This window comes from Pteronotus mesoamericanus, unplaced genomic scaffold (assembly GCF_021234165.1).
Source record: "Pteronotus mesoamericanus isolate MK-2021 breed Mesoamerican mustached bat unplaced genomic scaffold, CSHL_Meso_final contig_82, whole genome shotgun sequence".
In the NCBI taxonomy this organism is placed as follows: domain Eukaryota; kingdom Metazoa; phylum Chordata; class Mammalia; order Chiroptera; family Mormoopidae; genus Pteronotus; species Pteronotus mesoamericanus.
In genome coordinates, this window is record NW_026555265.1 from 318,619 (window position 1) to 336,584 (window position 17,966).

Sequence of the window (17,966 nt, forward strand, 5' to 3'; positions counted from 1 at the left end):
TTAGGCAGGTGGGCCTACTGTTAATGATCTGTTTTTGGATGAGACAACCGTTCAAGCTCTGAGGGTAGGCATGGGGGTGGGTTGCCACTGGCTCAACATTTGGGTAGGACTGCTGGCTTCGTTCCCTACCCAAGTGAAGCTGTGGGATGGGCTCCATGATTGCCTGTATTCCCTGGTCAGGCTTACTAGATGGTCAGGACGGCATGCTATATTGAGTAGGAATAGAACTATGAATTAGTTTCTCTGTCCTAGCAAGGAAACAGGATGAGACCTGGGGCCTGTACAGCTCATTGCTTGGGGACCTGAATCAGGCCAGAGTATGCATTGACCTCTCTGGTCAGGGGAGGCCACCACTTTTGTTCTGCAGACCGGGGATACCACTAGCTGTGCTCTCTATTCAGGTGCCTCTGTACGTAGGGCTGAAGAATGGTCTGTATAATTCCCCATGTGCTCTGGTTAGATTTCCTGGTCAGGCAGGCTGGAGGCTATATTCAGCAATGAACAGGGCTATGAATTAGAGTCCCTATACCTGGGCACAGGGGGAGGAGCATCTCTATAGCCAGTAAAGCTGTTGTCTAAAGTCAAGCTAAGCCATACCTCAAGTTCCCTGAACAAACAGAGCTGCTGATTTTGTTCTTCACTCCATGAGCTCTGCCACTTGCCTCTCAGTCACAAGTTCCACTGGACCACGCAGCTTCCATGTGTTATCTCCAGCTCTTCTAGTCAGATAGGTCCAGAAGATACTCTCCACAATGAGACTGATTCAGCTCCTTGCCTGGGCATGAGCAAACCAGGCTCTAGGGCCAGCAAACCTCTTCGTGTGAGGATTTTGATCAGGCAGATCTGCACTCTGCTAAGTCTCCTGGTCTGAGTACACCTCTGACTTAGTTCTGTAGATGAGCAAAGCCACAGGTTGGGATTACTACTTGGGCTCTGCAAGTATGACACCTATTTGCCAAGATCTCCATGCTGGTGATTGCAAGCCCCCCCATTTCTCCATCACAGATTCCCAGTTGTTGAGTCTTGCAGATTTCCCTGCAATTTCTGTGGTGGAAGATCAGAGTAGGGACTTATGCAAAGTGACCCACAATGCTGGGGGTGGATGCTAGCATTCCCCCTGGATTCTCTTTTCATACTAGAGAAACCAGAGACAAGGGAGAACCTCTCCACATGGTGCTCTCCTGTTCTGGGAGAAGGGCAAATGAAGTCAATGTGTAGCCACTTGTTACTGCTCTAATGCAATTTGCCTTGGTCTCTGGGGTACAGGGAGGTGATTAAGATTCACGCTCATGTTCCAAGATTCTCTCAGAGGTGTCTGGTTCTTGAATTGTTATTAGTTTTTCTTGTGAAGAGGAAGCAAAGTTAGGAACAACCTGTGTTGTCTTGTCAATGTCACTTGCTTCTTTGACATTTTTGGTTTCATTTGCATCTAGGATCTTCTCTTTTACATTCCCAAATTTTCAAAGTATCTGTGACATTAAAATTATTTTATAGAATGCTCAGATTGTGCATATCACAAATACATTTTACAAAATACAATCTAGTACTCTACCAATTTCAGGTAACTTCTTTCACTTCTAAGATTATCACTTAAGATTATCACAATAAGAAGATTTATATCTTCTTATTGGGTAAATTGTTCTTATAGTTAGTCCTCATTTTTCACATGTTATACTATTTCTTATGGGGGTCAAATTATAAACATAATACATATTCTGAAATTAATTTTAACTCAATACCACAACCATTATATTATAATCAGGGTTACCTCAGTATGATAATTCATAGAGTTTCATACTCAGCAGTAATATTAATTGAACTAGTATATATATGTATTCCCATTTATACTTAAGAATTCTTTAATATAAAATTCTTTTTACTGTTGCAGGAACCATGTAGGGCATACCAATCAATGTGCTATGGACATCTTTTTTGGTTAAAATTTGGCTTTATAGTCTTTTCATGAATTTTTAAAAATCAGAAATGACAAAAAAAATCGTTTTTGAAGACTTGTACTTTTATTTTCATAATTTGGTCTTTGCTCCACAGTTTGATTTCAATTTGGTAGTGTATATTTCTTTTTTAGTATTAGAAAAGATATTTCTCAAGGCTTTTTATAAGATATCTAATGATTTGTCATTTTGCCTATACAATAGTAGTAGTAATTTCAGTTCTTTCTGATAGTGGGTCAAGAGCTTACTTAAACTATAATTACAACTTTGAGCATTTTTTAAAAATAGATGCTATATGCCATGACAGGTATGGCTCAGTTGGTTGGGTGTTGTCCCACAATGTAAAAGGTCACCAGTTTGATTCCAAGTCAGGGCACATGCCTCGGTTGCAGCTAAGAGGCAGCCAATCAATGTTTCTCATATCAATGTTTCTCTCCTCTTTCTCCCTCCTTTCCCCTCTCTTTAGAATGAATGCATGAATGCATGTATGAATGAATGAATGAATAAAATCTAAAAATAGATGCTGTGTTATTATATCTGAATTGTATGTCAATAAAGCTGGTATAAAACAAAACAAAAGAGGCGCTGTATGTATATAATCTTGACCATTTGGAGTTCATATTACTGCAAGCAGATACCAAAAAAGAAGCCATCATGAAATAACTTGAATCATATATAAATATGAATAAAAATATCTCTGTTAAATCTAAAGTGAACCTGAAGTGGTATTTTGATAGTCAGGGTGTTTTTTCAGTCTTGTTGTTCAACATCAGGATTATTGTTTGAGAAACAGAAATATCCTAATTATCAAGTATGAAGAACTGGATGTTTTGGATATTGTTTTCTTGATAACTGCATGTAAAAATTTTAAACATCAAATCTAGGGGGAAGAGGTGCCATGCCTTCAATTTTATGACATTTATATTGAGATATAGTTTACATACCCTAAAATTCACCCTTTTAAAGTGTACAGTTCAGTAGTTTTCAGCCTGTTTACAGAGATGGGCAGTCATCACCACAATTAAGCCATGCCTTTTTAAAGGAAAGGTTTATAAATTATGATGCTCGTATCAGAAAACAGAACATTTTGAACATAATATCTTGAAGTTCATTTGAACTTTGCTTTTACTTTTATAAATAAAGAGATCAAACCAAATTAACTTTAGATTTATTAACCCCCAGTTATTTTTAGTAGGGATTTATTTATTTGGTTCTTGTTATATGTTTAGTATAGACCATCAAGCATGAGAATCGATACTCTTGCTCCTTTCAGACAAATTCACAATTATTATCAAAGCTGAGTTCTTCACTTTTTTTTTGAATAGTAAAATTGATAATGCACAAAGTGAATTTAGCCATTTCCCTTTTTAAGTTTGAAGTTATGAATGATAACCTCCAAATAATATCTTTAATATGAGTATTAACATCAAGTGAACTTATGCAGAAAGAAGGGATTTTCTGTTACACTGGCTCTTAAGGAGGCTAAGACGGTTTTGAAGTTAGCTTTTCTCTAAAGAGAGACAGCACCTAGGAATGTAATGTCTAAAAACAGAAGGAAATACAAGAGCAAAAACTTTTCGTATGTACTTTTTTCTCCCTCCTTCCCTGATGCTTTAACAAATATTCTCCCAGAATGATAAGAACATGTCGTAGAATTTTGTTTTATTTTAAGGTAGAATGCAGGAGTTCCTGCGTTTTATTTTTCTTGCTTCTTTATTATAGCCTCTGACTGGTTAAGAAAGAAACTTACTGTTTTGCCATTAATCTTATCAGCATTGCATGCTGCTGTGTGTCCCAGGAGTGCCTTGTTTGTCAACTTTTATACTCTGTTTACTGAATATTTAGCTCTTTAATTCTCTTCCCCAGGGCTTTTTGTGCTGAACTAAAATATATAATTATCTTCCCTAGCATGTTGTTTTTAACAACACATTAGAGAGTGTAAGCACTGGCAAATATGACATTTTCTTTAAATTCATTACAGTTACTTTGTTGCTCTTACCTTATGTTTCTTACAGTAAACCTTCATTAATCTGTTTCTTTTACTTGATTAGTAATTGGTAATCACAAAAATGTGATGGATTATTGATTAAAATGAAACTAACATGAAAAATACTCAATAAATATGAAGCAGAGGGGGAAAATCATGCAAAAGTTACATTTGTGGGTATGAGAAAAAATAAATGGATATGGATTTTCCCCCAGGATATTGCAAATACTGTTTACCAAAAAATGCCATCTGGTTCTGGTGAGTTGCAGCCAGTGTGTTTATCATCTGTCCCTTTTCAGGACTTCAAATGAGACAAGACCTTGTCCTGCTCCTTTCAGAATTTTTCTTGACCTTTTTGTGGAACTTGTCATGAAAGGCCACGCTGGTGGATGAACCATTTAGCACTTTTCACAGTTGATGTGATACACATATAAAGAGATTATACATTTAGTAAAAATAATAGTAATAATACCAGCAGGTATCTAGAATTAGCACAGGTTTCTTTTTTAAAAAAGAATGAATTAGTGAATGAGTCAAGGCAATGTAATGCATAAATGAAAACTTAGAAAACATTTAATTTTGCCAGTCATATAGGATTTAGGCCAGAAGGCTGAGTTTTGTTTTGTTTGTTTTTTTAATTTATTTACTTTTTAAATACATTTGTCTCTGCTTCCCCCCCCACCACTTTCCCTTGCCCCCTCCCTCCTTCCCTCCCTCAGCTCTTCCCCTTTGGTTTTGTCCATGAGTCCTTGCTATATGTTCCTTGACTTTCCCCTTCCCTTCCCTTCCCCTGCCCCCGCCCCTTTCCCTCTTGTCTCTGTTGATTTCTTTTCCTTTCAGTGTTGCTGGTCATATTTTCCTTGCATCTTTGCATTGTTGGTTAGGTTCCGCTTATAGGTGAGATCATATGGTATTTGTCTTTCGCCCCCTGGCTTATTTCGCTTAGCATGATGCTCTCCAGTTCCATCCATGCTGTCGCGAAGTTTAGTAGTTCTTTTTTTCTTTCTGCTGCGTAGTATTCCATTGTGTATATGTACCATAGTTTTTTGATCCAGTCATCTACTGATGGGCATTTAGGTTGCTTCCAACACTTGGCTATTGTAAATTGTGCTGCTATGAACATTGGGGTGCATAGGTTCTTTTGTATTGGCGTTTTGGTGTTCTTAGGGTATAGTCCCAGCAGGGGAATCCCTGGATCAAAAGGCAGTTCCATTTTCAGCTTTCTGAGGAAATTCCACACTGCTTTCCATAGTGGCTGCACCAGTCTGCATTCCCACCAACAGTGTACTAGGGTTCCAGAAGGCTGAGTTTTAATTCTGACTCTATCACTTGTTAACTGTGACTTTCAGCAAATAATTTAACTTATTCAACTTTTTTTATTTGTAAAAGAAATATTAGGAGAATTAAGATAGTATATATATAAAAAGGCTTTCACTGTTTTTAATAATCTTATAAGTTGAAATAGAAAAAAGATGGTATGCTTAGCAGACTGGATTTAATGGATGTTTGGAATGTTACTAAATGTTTTTTTTTTTTTTTTCTCTTATAGAGATCTTTTATTTAGCCAGATGTATGACAAACTAAGTGAAAATTCAGTAGCCAAAGGAGTGTTTTTGGAGTGCCTTGAGCCATATATTTTAAGTGATAAATTGGTGGGGATCACACCCCAGGTAATGAAAGACTTGATTGTTCACTTCCAAGATAAAAAGTTAATGGAAAATGTGGAAGCTCTCATTGTACATATGGATATAACCAGCTTAGATATTCAGCAGGTGAGTTTATAGCCATTCTACTAACTTACAAGATTAATATCATTCCTTTTTTGATTATATAGGGTAGGACAAAAGTAGGTTTACAGTTGTGAATATGCTTTTGCCTCACCTAGTATTTACCTGACTGATCAGGCCTCACTCTGCCATCTATCAACCCAGTCACTTGTTGAGTACTTTTGGTAAGAAGTCTTATAAACTTGTATTTGTCAATATGTTTCTTAAGACTGTTCTTTATTGACTGATCCTTTATCTGTTTGTTCACTACCACAGTTTTCATCCTGCAAGTGGATTTCAACTATGAATACTTTCACATAAATAATAAAATATTTTTACTTTTAAGAGTATGATACCATTTTTTAAATAAAAGATAATTTCTGAGTCCAGAATTGATCATTTTAACACACTGAGTTTTGAAATAGTATAAGAAGCAAATTACAAGATGTCTCATTTTGATCAGCCAGCCCATTGTTTGACAATTTACAGTATATCTGAGATAGTAAGTTTACAGTCCTTAATTGAGGAGCAGTATGTATTCTGGCCTAAGTCATTTCACAGTTTAACTCTTTATTCCCGCACAGTCCTAAGAATGAATATGATGCTCCTGCAGAAGCACAGAGGTACAAAGGTGCTAAGCCCTACTGAGCTAAAACGTGGGTAACATACAAAGATCTTAGCCAGACCAAAAGGTTTCTTTTAATATGCAAAATTACATAGAAATGAAGGGTTTGGATAAATGATTATTGTTTTTTTCTGAAAGCCCTTTATGAGAGGCTGTAAGTTTGCAAAGTAGAGCCAGATCCTCTTTTATATGTGCTTTTCTATTATTAGATGGGTAGTGTGGCATAGTCTTCACAGTCTAATAATAGGTCTGATGGTTTGAGAGCATGTTATCAGCCTAACTTTATTTACCTATCATCAATATAGGTGAAATTTCTAATTTCTTCTCTTTCCAACATTTTAGCTTTCTCCCATTACTATGTAAATAAATTATAATCTTTATCATATTAAAATAGTTCTAAAAATCTTTCCCTCGGTTTCCCTTCCCTCCATATCAGTCCTGCTTCCCTTCTTTCCCTAGGTTACTACCCCATTTCACTCTTCCCAGTCACAGATTTTTTGAAATCATTGTCTAAGTAGCTGTTTCCATTTTTTAAAACATTCTAATAACTCTTCAACTTTGCTTTCACCACAGTCAGCAATGACCTCCATGTCCACTCTATGAACCCATATTTTTCAAATTATATTTACTCCTTCGACTGCATTTATTCATTAATTCAAGAATCATTTATTGAGTGTCAGGCTCTAAGGATGCTTCAGTGACCCTGATAAATAAGTCTTGGCCTCTCATAAGGCCTACATTTTAGCAAAAAGTTTGACAATAAACAGATAAATAAGTAAACAAGTCAGAACTATCCAAAAATAAGTGTTATGTCAAAAGTCAAACAGCAACCTGGTAGGGAGAGAATGAGTCTACTTTAAATTGGCTCATTATAGAAAAACTTTCTGAGGAAGTAACATTGAGTCTAGAATCTGAATGACAAGAAGGAATCAGTAATACAAAGATCTTTGAGAAGATTGTTATAGGTAAAAGCAACAGCTAATGAAAGAAAATGTGTATATGTACACACACGCATATATTTGTATGCATGTCTTGGGTGTTAAAGTAAGAGATAAAAGGCAGACAGACATGGAGCTTCTTTTAAAAAGAGAGGTAGATCTTTCAGGACAAGGTAAAAGTTTTAAGCGAGAATGCTCTCGTTTGCTTTAGGGGTGAAAGAATGAGGAATGAGGGGTGAGGGCCAAATACAGAAGAAACAAGGAGACTGGTTAGGAGCTAGTGCAGGAGTTGGTCCTGGCCCATGATGGTAGCAGTGAGAGTGCGAGAGATAACCTGATTTTGGCTGTGTTTTGGAGGTAGAACTGCTTTGCTGATGAATTGGATGGGGGGGGGGGGGGGGTTAAGGGGGAGAGAATGTAAGGATGATGCCTAGTTTTTGGCTTGAGAAACAAAGTATTGATTTCTTGAAGAAGTTTGGAAGACTGTGGTAGGCCTAAGTTTGGGCAACAAAATCAGGAATTCTCTTTTCCCATTTGAGATAGCTACTAGAAACTCAGGTAAAGATAGCAAGTAAGTGATTAGATATATGTTTCAGAGGGTAGATTAGGGCTGAAGCTGTAAATATGTTAGTCATCAGTGAAGACATGTGTGATCATGGCCCTCGCTGAGAGGAAGAGTAGTGAGAGAAGAAGCACAAGAACATGCCTTGTCTAGAAAGGCTCTCCCATGACCTCTCATTTTTGTTCTTCCTCTTATCTCTGCTGCCCCTTATCATTCTCTCTTGCCAGCCTCAACTCTCCTACTCCAGCCTTGTCCTCATCTCTCTGTAGCATAGTGTGGCTCTCACAGGAACAAAGTATGGAGGACTCTATGCTTCAGTCATCTCTAGTCCTCTTCCTAAATATTTCCTCAAATTGATTCTTCTTCCACCCTTAAACATTTTAAGCTCCTTCCTGCTCTGTCTGCAGCGTCCCCACTTTTCCATCTGTGCTTGGCTCACGTACATGCATCCTTTAGGTCCTGGCTTACATATTGCTCCCTCAAGGCTGACCTTCTGAATATTCCAGACCAAATCGGGTTCTTTTGTAACACGTATCACAGTTGTACATGAATTATTTGTATAATTGAGTGTCTTCCCTACGTCATAGCTCACATGCTATTTTGTGTCCCTCCCTTCTTTTAGTGTCCAAGATGAGCGGACGTTCTGTAAGGGTAGAGATTCACTCTGGGTTTGTCTTATCTATCACTTTATTCCTAATGCCTAGGAGAGGACCTGCATGTAGGTGTTTAGTAAATAGCCGTAGGACTATTGACCAAAGGTAAAATGAATATGGAAAAGGGAAGAATAGGGACAAAATAAAGTTAGACAGCAAGGATGTTTAAAAGTAGCTATTTATTATACAATGAAAAGTAGTATTGAACTCAGAACAGCTCTTACCATGGTCTTGTGTTTCAGTACTTCAATTTCAGTTTTTGCAGAAAACAAAAAAATTAGGGAGGAGAATTCAAGATCTTCTCCATTCTTAAAAGTTTAAGGGTAATAATTGGTTAGACTTACTGAATTGTGTGGACCAAGCAACTTTTCCTTTTTACAGGTAGTTCTCATGTGTTGGGAAAATCGTCTATATGATGCTATGATCTATGTTTACAACAGAGGCATGAATGAATTTATTAGTCCAATGGAGGTAAGATACTCCCTGTCTAGGACACATATTTAATAGTTGTCTAATGATTTTTCCCTATTCTGTATTTGCTTTGAATTGTTTCTGTTCTCATGCAATCATTTTAAAATTTCTTGTAGATTTATTAGACCTGCATCCACTTGGGAATTTATTAAGTAGTCCTTAATTTCGTATTTTATGCCATTGCTTTTTATATCTGCATAAGTAGGTATTTGAATCCCAGGGAGCAATGTATAAAATTAAAAGTAATGCGTGCCTGTTAGACTTTAAGTTTTTTTGAAAAATTTTTGATATTACAATAGCTTTTCCAAAAGATATTAGAAATTTATTATTTATAGTTATCGTATATAGTAAATATGCTATTGAGTAATACTATTTGTAGATATACTCTGCTGGGGGACGGTCCTGAAAGTGTTCGGGGGCCATGATTTGTTAATTGCTGATTTGTGTTTCCATGTTTAGAATTTTATAGCATTCATTATGTAAGAATAATTTCTTATTTTCCTTACCATTAGAAAGGAGTATTTAAAGAGCATCCTAAAAAGAAAAAAAAAAAACAAAGAAAGACGTATCTACCTAGTTAGTTGCCTTGTATTTGAAAAACAGAATTGTGGATAATGGAATGTGTCCTGCCTACCCATTGCATTGGTACAGTGACTAGTCACCTGGCTCAGAAAAGCCAGGCATTTGCTGAAGGCATCCAGTCAACTTTTTTTCATATTTAATGACTATCCAAAACTCTCTTCAATACTGTATTATTAAGTCAGCAGTAATTCCATGGTAGTTCAGTCTTCCTTAAACACTTTTAGCTTGGTAGGGGGGTATCTCTCTAATTCATAACTCCTTCAGTTTTGTGTGCACCTCTTTCCTTGGTCTTTTTTACACAATGAGAGCCACAGCTCTATTCCCCTGCTTTTGACCTTGATAGTGTGTCAGGTAAGTATTTACACTTGAACACCTACCAGCAGCTTCCTCACCCAGGTGCAGTGCTTCCCTGAGAAAGAGCTGTCAGCTGCCTCGTCAGCGAGGGCCAGGGCCTCAGTGCGGCAGCAGTGCTTCCTGTCTCACTGCTCAAGCACAATTAGGAAGAATTAATGCAGTTCCTTCTCTCTCTCAAAATAATTCCTAAAAACATTCTAATTTGATGCATTCTATGTTGATAAAAATGATTGCTGTTTTTCTGTTACTGTTGCTTTTGAAGTTTTTGTTTTGTGTGGGTTTTTTATTCTTCAAAATCTGGTTTACATTTGTACCTGCACATCTCAGATGGAACATTGAGATTGCCTTGTTAAGAGCAGTTTTCAAGTTTAATGACTTTCAGCAGGAGCCTGGTATTTGCTATTAAACAGTCATTTGGAGATTTTAACAGTGGGAGGTTAGATGCATTCTATGATTTCTCTTATACTTCTCTGCCTATAAGGAAATCTCTTTTCAGGATTTAAAGTTTCCTTATTTTAGTACCTAAAGAGGTCTCAATTAAGGGGAGGTATCCTGTCTTTTAAAAATTTTTGGAATGAAAAACAGTCTTCACATTCAAGATGACTACTATTGTCTCTGAAATCTTTCATTAGTTCTAGTTGTGGCTGCTTCTGAGGTAGTAGTGTGTTGAGTGGAAAAACTTCCTCTATCAACTTAGGTCGTCCCAGCGGTGGGGGAGGGCTGTGAATCAACTGATAATAGGAGAAAAGACAAGGTTTATTTACTTGTGTACTGGGAGTTTACAGTTATAGTAATTCACCCAGTAGCCAGAAGTAAAAGAGTATATACCAGTTTAACAAAACATTGAGTGGGGAGGAATTCAGAGCTTTATGGAAAAGCATGGATGGTTTATTGGGCTGTTTGATGCTAATGTACAGCTGCATTTGCACTTTCTAATACTAAGGGTCAGTCTTCTCTGAAACAGAACTCTCTCTTTCAGGAAGGCCAGTTTTGCCATTAATCTTATTGTATTTTCAGAGGCTCTGCTTAAATGGAGATGATGTTTCTTTCTGCGGCTGCTGATTGTTCAGATGTTTTCAGTTTAAAGTAATCTTCATTGCCATTTTTGTGGGTTATTAATCCCTTCACTTGCTTTCCGGTTTTTAAGAAACCTAAGGATATCTTATATCAGAAATTATAATCTCAACAAAGACCTGATCGAGCTGATACTTATTAAATGGTTTCTTTGAGTGAGGAATATGACAACAATGATTGTTTCCCAGTGATTCTTCTAAAACAGTTTATGTCCACATTAGAAGTTTTTATACTTTTAATAGCCTAAGACTCTCTAATTCAGTCAGAGAAAGGTGATTAATAGCATAAGATTCTTTATTATCTTTTAAAAATATTCTTTTAAAAAAATGATGGTGATTGTTTTCCTATTTCATTTTCATTCAGAAACTTTTCAAAGTCATTGCTCCTCCTCTGAATGCGGGAAAGACACTAACAGGTATTTTCTAAGCCTTTTTTTTTTTTCTTTTTTTGCTTGTATTTTAAGATATTATTTAAGTATTGGAAAACTTGCCAATTTTATGTGTACAGTGTATATTCTGGTAATTGTATGTACATCTAACCACCACCATAATCAAATTACAGAAATAACTATGTATACAGTTCCTTCACTCTAAAAAGTTTCCTCCTGCCCCTTGGTTCCGTATTCTTTGCTGACAGTCCTACCTTCAGACAATCATTGATTTACCTTCTGTCACACATTTCATGTATGTGGAATAATAGAGTATTGTTGGTGTTTGGTTTCTTTGATTTAGCATGTCCTGGAGATTCATCCATGTTGTTGCATGTATTAATTTCATTCCCCTGTTCTACTGAGTGGTATTTCATGAATTGGATATACCATCACTTGTTTATCTATTTACCAGTAGAAGGACTTTTGAGTTGCTCCCAGTTTGGAGCTATTATAAGTAATGCTACAACATTTGTGATAAGTTTTGTTTTTAATTAAACTTCTTATTATGAGGAAATTGGAGATTCACATGCAGTTGTAAGAAATGACACAATAGATCCTGTTTACTCTTCGCTCAGTTTCCCCAGTGATAAAATTTGCAAAACTAAAGCACAGTATCACAACCAGATACTCATGTAGATAAAATCAAGATATAGAACAGTTTCATCATCACAAGTATGCTGTATTCTGCCCTATTGCCCATTGCTGATCACTAGCTACGAATAAATTTTCATGTGGGCATGCACGTGCATTTTCTTGGGCAGCTACCTAAGATTGTTTTACGTTGTTTTTTTTTTTTAATTGTTGTTCAAGTACAGTTGTCTTCATTTTCTCCCCACCACTCTTCCCCCGCCCCACGCACATGCAAAAAAATGAAACTCGACCACCAACTTACACCATACACAAAAATAAACTCAAATCCTAGAAGAGAACATAGTCAGGAAAATCTCAGATATTCCATGCAGCAATATTTTCACCATATGTCCCCTTGAAGAAGGGACATAAAGGAAAGAATAAATAAATGGGACTTCATCAAAATAAAAAGCTTCTGCACAGTTGAAAACATCAGCAAAATGAAAAGGGAACCAACCGTATGGGAAAATACATTTGCCAATGATACCTCAGACAAGGTTTTGATCTCCAAAATATATAAAGAACTCACACAACTCTGCTCCAGGAAGACAAATGATCCAATTAAGAAATGGGAAAGGGACCTGAACAGGCACTTCTCCAAGGAGGACATACAGATGGCCCAGAGACATGTTTCATTTTCTAAGGTACTGCTAAATAGTTTTTCAAAATGGCTGTGCCATTTTTCATTCCCATCATCAATATTTGAGAATTCCATATATGAGTTGCTTCATATCCTTGCAAGCACTTGGTACAATCTTTTTTAAAAATTTTTATTTATTGATGAGAGAAACATCTATTTGTTGTTCCACTTATTTATGCATGCATTGGTTATTTCTTGTATGTGCCATGATCAGAGATCAAACCCATAACTTTAACAAATCAGGACGATGCTCCACCCACCTGAGCAACCTGACCAGGGCCAGTAATGTCAATCATTTTAAATCTCTTAAAAATTTTAGCCACTCTACTGGTTGTATGGTATCTCATTGTGATTTTTACCTTTATTTCCCTGGTAGTGATGTTGAGCATCTTTTCACATGCTATTGCCCCTTCACATAACTTCTTTTGTGAATTGTCTTTTTAAGTCTTCAACACTTTTTTGAGGGGCAGGTTCCAAGCACTATTTGACTTCATATTTTACTGAGTTGTAAGAGTTCCAGACGAGTGAGCTCCCACCAGAATCTATAAAGTTCTTTATGTAGTTTGGATACAAACCCTTTTTCAGGGTATGTTTTGTAAAAATTTCCTCCCACTCTATTTACCTTTTTGTTTTCTTAACCATGCTTTTCTTTTTTTCACCTCTTTTTCCTCTTTCGTTTTTACTTTTACTTTATTTTTTCAAATACATTTGTCTCTATTTGACTGCCACCACTTTCCCCTCCCCCACCCACTCCCACCTTCCACCCTCAGTCCTTCCCTACTTTGGCTTTGTCTTAACCATGTTTTCAAAGAACAAAAGTTTTTAATCTTCATGAAGTCCATCTTGTTCATTTTTTCTTATGTAGTTTAGACTTTTGGTGTTCTGTTTAAGAAATCTTTGTCCAATTCAGTGTTGTGAATATTTTCTTATTTATTTCTTCTAGAAATTTAGTTGTTTTAGTACTTGTATTTAGGTCTATAATCCATTTTGAGTTCATTTTCATATACGATGCAAAGTCAGGTTCAAGGATTCTTTTTTCCCATAGAGCTATCAGTTGTTCCTTTACCACTTTTCGAAAAGATTATCTTGTTTCTATTGAATTACTTTGACACCTTTTTGTCAAAAATTTTTTAACAAAATAGATGTTTTAATCAATTGACTGTATGAGTGTTGTTCTGTGTTTGCATTCTCTGTTATATTCCACTGATCTGTATGTCTATATTTATGCCAATAATATACTGTCTTAATTATTGTAGCTTAAAAATGAGTGTTGAAGTCAAATACCTTAAGTTCTCCAACTTAGTTTTTCTTCTTCAAAATTGGTTTAGCTACTGTGAAATTTAAAATCAGCTCATTAGTTCTTTAAAAAAGTTTATTAGAATTTGGGATTGCATTGACTCTATAGATTAATTTGGGGAGGATTGCAATCTTAAAACTACTGAACCATCTAATTTTGAGTATAATATGTTTCTCCATCTATTTTGGTCATTTAAAATTAGCTTGTTTTCTCAAACTGAAGAAAGGCAGCTGGGATTTTAATAAGGATTGCTTTGAATAAATGGATAGATTAATTTGGGGGGTATTGCTGTTTTAACATTACTAAGCCTTCCTATCAATGAACACAGGATATCTTTTCATTTATTAAGGTCTTGTTTTAATTTCTTTCAATGATGTTTTCCAATTTTCAGTGGACAAGTTATATACATCTTTTGTTAAATCTGTTTCTAAGTGTTTTATTTATTTTGATGCCATCATAAATGGTTTATTAATTTCAGTTTGGGAATGTTTATTGCTAGTGTATAAAAATAAAATTGATATATTGATCTTATGCCCTCCATTCTTGCTGAATTCATTTATTCTAATTTTTAATGGAGTTTTTAGAATTTTCTATATATATAAGGTCATGTCATCTGTAAGTAGAGATAGTTTTACTTCTTCCTTTCTCATAGACACTTCTTTTATTATTTTTTCCTTCTCTAATTGGCCTCTCTAGAATTTCTAGTACAGTGTTGAACAGAAATAGTGAGAGTGAACATCCTTATCTTTTTCCTGACCTAAGGGGGAAAGAAAGCATTTAGTCTTTCACATTTAAAAGTGATAGTAAGAGTGGGTGTTTTGGAGATGGCCTTACCAGTTTGAGGTAGCTTCCTTTATGAAGTGTTTTTAACATGAAAAAGTTGGATTTTATGAAATACTTTTTCTGCATTAGAATAATCTTGTGGATTTTGTCCTTTATCCATATGTTCTATAAGATAAGTTGATTTTTGTATGTTAAGCCAACCTTACATTCTTGGGATAATCTCACTTGGTCATGGTGTGTATCTATATAAATATATGTATATATTTTACGTATTGCTCATATTGAGTTTGCTAGTATTTTCTTTTATTTTAATGTCTGTATTCATAAAGGATATTGTTCTGTAGTTTTATTTTCTTTTCATATTTTTTTCTGATCATGTATCAAGTATAGTTGATATCTTGGTATACTTGCCTCATATAATGGGTTGGAAGTTTTTTTGGAAGCATTCATGAAGGATTGGTGTTAATTCTTTCAGTGTTTGGTAGAATTCATTAATAAAGCCATGTGGGAATATTCTTTGTTGGAAGTGTTAAAACTACTAATTCGGTCTCTACTTGTTATGTCTCTGTAGGTTAGCTATTCCTTCTTGAGTAAGTTTGGTAGTTTATGTACTTCTAGGAGTTTGTTCATTTCATCTGTGTTATCTAATATGCTGGTATATCGTGTTTGTGGCATTCTCTTGTAATTTATTTTTGTAAGGTCAGTAGTGAGATCTCTTACTACTGATTTTTGTAGTTTGAGTCTTCTCTCTTTTTCTTGGTGTGTCTAGCTAAAGGTTTATCAATTTTGTTGGTCTTTACAAAAAACCAATTTTGATTTTATTGATGTTCTTTATTTTTCTTTCCTCTTTCATTTATTTCAATCTTTATTTACTCTATTTTGCTTTGGGTTTAATTTGCTCTTTTTTGTTTCTTGAGGTGGAAATTAAGATTATTGATTTGAAATCTGTTTTTGTTTTTTTTTTTTAAAGAGATTTTTACAAATAGCTCTCTGAGCAGTGCCTTAGCTGCATCCTGTAAGTTTTGGTATGTTGTATCTTCATTTTCATTCATCTCAAAGTATTTTCTAATTTCCCACGTGCTGTTGGTTATTTAGAAGTATATTGTTTAATTTTCACATATCTGTGAATTCTCACATTTTCTTCTGATACTGATTTCTAATTTCATTCCACCATGGTTAGAGAACGTACTTTGTATACTATCTCTCTTTTTAAATTTATTGAGACTTGTTTTATAGCCTCAACATACCGCCTATTCTGGAGAATGTTCCGTGTGCTCTTGAAAATGTATTGAATGTATTTTATTGTTGATTAGAGTGTTCTATAGATGTTTGTTAGGTCTTGCTGGCTAGTTCTGGGCAAGGCTTCTATTTCTTTTTCATCTTCTGCTAATTTGTCTATCCATTATTGAGAGTGGAGTATCAAAGTCTCTAAATATTGAATTGTCTGTTTCTTACTTTAAGTATATCAATTTTTACTTTGTGGGTTTATTTGTTTTTTGTTTTGTTTTGTTTTTTTTGTTTTTTGTTTTTGGAATTTTAAAGGCCTCTGCAGGCAGTTTACAATTCTGCCTTAGCCTTCCCTTCCTGCTTGTGCAGAACCTCAGAGTCAGCCATAGGTTATAGATTAGGGTTTTTCCAGGTCTTTCCTGGGCACGTGCATGCACAACCCTGCACGTGCACATGTGCTTCTAGAATTTCAGAAATGTGTTGGAGCTTTTGGTGCCCCCTGCAGTCCTCCCATTCTCCTTTTTAAGTTTTTTGGTGAGTCTCTTTTTAGCCCCTTCTGGTAGCACTGACTGTGGCACCTGTAAAGTTAAAGAACTGCCCTGATTGTTTCTGACAAACGTCCTGAAGATAGTGTTGTTTGAACAGAATAAGTTCATTTCAGGCTCTTGTGCAGAGTTCAGGGACTTAGAGAAGTGGAGACAGGGAGATGTACAAGCACATTACCATCACTTGTGGCTTTTAGCCTTGGACTGGCTACAGTCTGTGTGGCAAGCACAGCAGCAGCTGGGGGCTCACATGGGAAAATCAGCAGTCTTTCTGGTTGGGGAGCTACAGAAAAGAAGCTAAGAATATGAACAAGTTAACACACCATTAGGGAACTACAAGTATAAACAATAATGGGATCCAGTACACACACACCTATTAGAACAGCCAAAATCTGCTACGCTGTCAACACAAAATGCTGGCTAGGATGTGGTGCAACAGAAATTCTCATTTATTGCTGATGAGAATGCAAAATGGTATGGCCAATATGGAAGATTGGTGATTTCTTACAAAACTAAACTTATTCTTGCCATATGATCCAGCAATTGCTCTCTTTGGTATTTACCCAAATGATTTGTAAATTTATGTCTGCACAAAAACCTGGACACAGATGTTTATAGCAGCTTTCTTCATAATTAACAAAATTTGTGAGCAACCAAGATGCTCTTTAGTAGATGAATGTATGAATAAACTATGGTATATCCAGACAAAGGAATAATATTATTCAGCACTAAAAAGAAATGAGCTATCAAGCCATGAAAAGACATGGGGGAAACATATGCATATTCCTAAATGAAAGAAGACAATCCGAAAAGGCTACATACTGTATCATTCTAGTTATATGATATTGCAGAAAAGGCAAAACTATGGAGACGGTAAAAGGATCAGTGTTTGCTAGACATTAGTGGGGAGGGAGGGATGAGTAGGCAGAGCACAGGATTTTTAGGTCAGTGAGACTATTCTGTACAATACTATAAAGGTGGATACATGTAATTATATATTTATCAAAACCTATAGAATGTACACCTCCAAGAGTGAACCCTAATGTAAACTATGGACTTACGGTGATGAGATGTGTCACTGTAGGTTCATGATTATAAGAAATGCACCACTCTGGTGCAGGATGTTGATAGTGGGGCTGATTGTGGTATGGGGATATGAATAGGGGTTTATGAGAATCTTTGTACCTTATTCTCATTTTTGTTGTAAAACTAATTTAAACTTTGCTAAAGATAAAGTTTATTAATTTAAGAAACATTTTGAATTGAAGCAGGACGTAATTCACTTAATTTTGAGCAATTTAAGTTTATTTGCACTCATAACAATAACAGATTCGGAGTATGTATAAAAGATTACTGATTAAATAAGAGATGTACATTTGCATTATGTCCAATATTCATATATCAAAAATAGAAACTCCAGCTCATCATTATTACCAACCATGAATCCCCA

General features: G+C 35.7%; 1 protein-coding gene across 1 annotated transcript in view; it reads left to right on the plus strand.

Annotated features, from left to right (window-relative positions):
* VPS8 (VPS8 subunit of CORVET complex) overlaps nucleotides 1–17,966 on the plus strand; it is a 261,129-nt gene that overhangs the window by 100,866 nt on the left and 142,297 nt on the right. Inside the window, exons 22-24 of the mRNA XM_054585065.1 lie at nucleotides 5,489–5,711; nucleotides 8,865–8,954; nucleotides 11,328–11,379. Of these exons, the coding sequence (XP_054441040.1) occupies nucleotides 5,489–5,711; nucleotides 8,865–8,954; nucleotides 11,328–11,379 (365 nt within the window). The remainder of the gene's footprint in view (nucleotides 1–5,488; nucleotides 5,712–8,864; nucleotides 8,955–11,327; nucleotides 11,380–17,966) is intronic.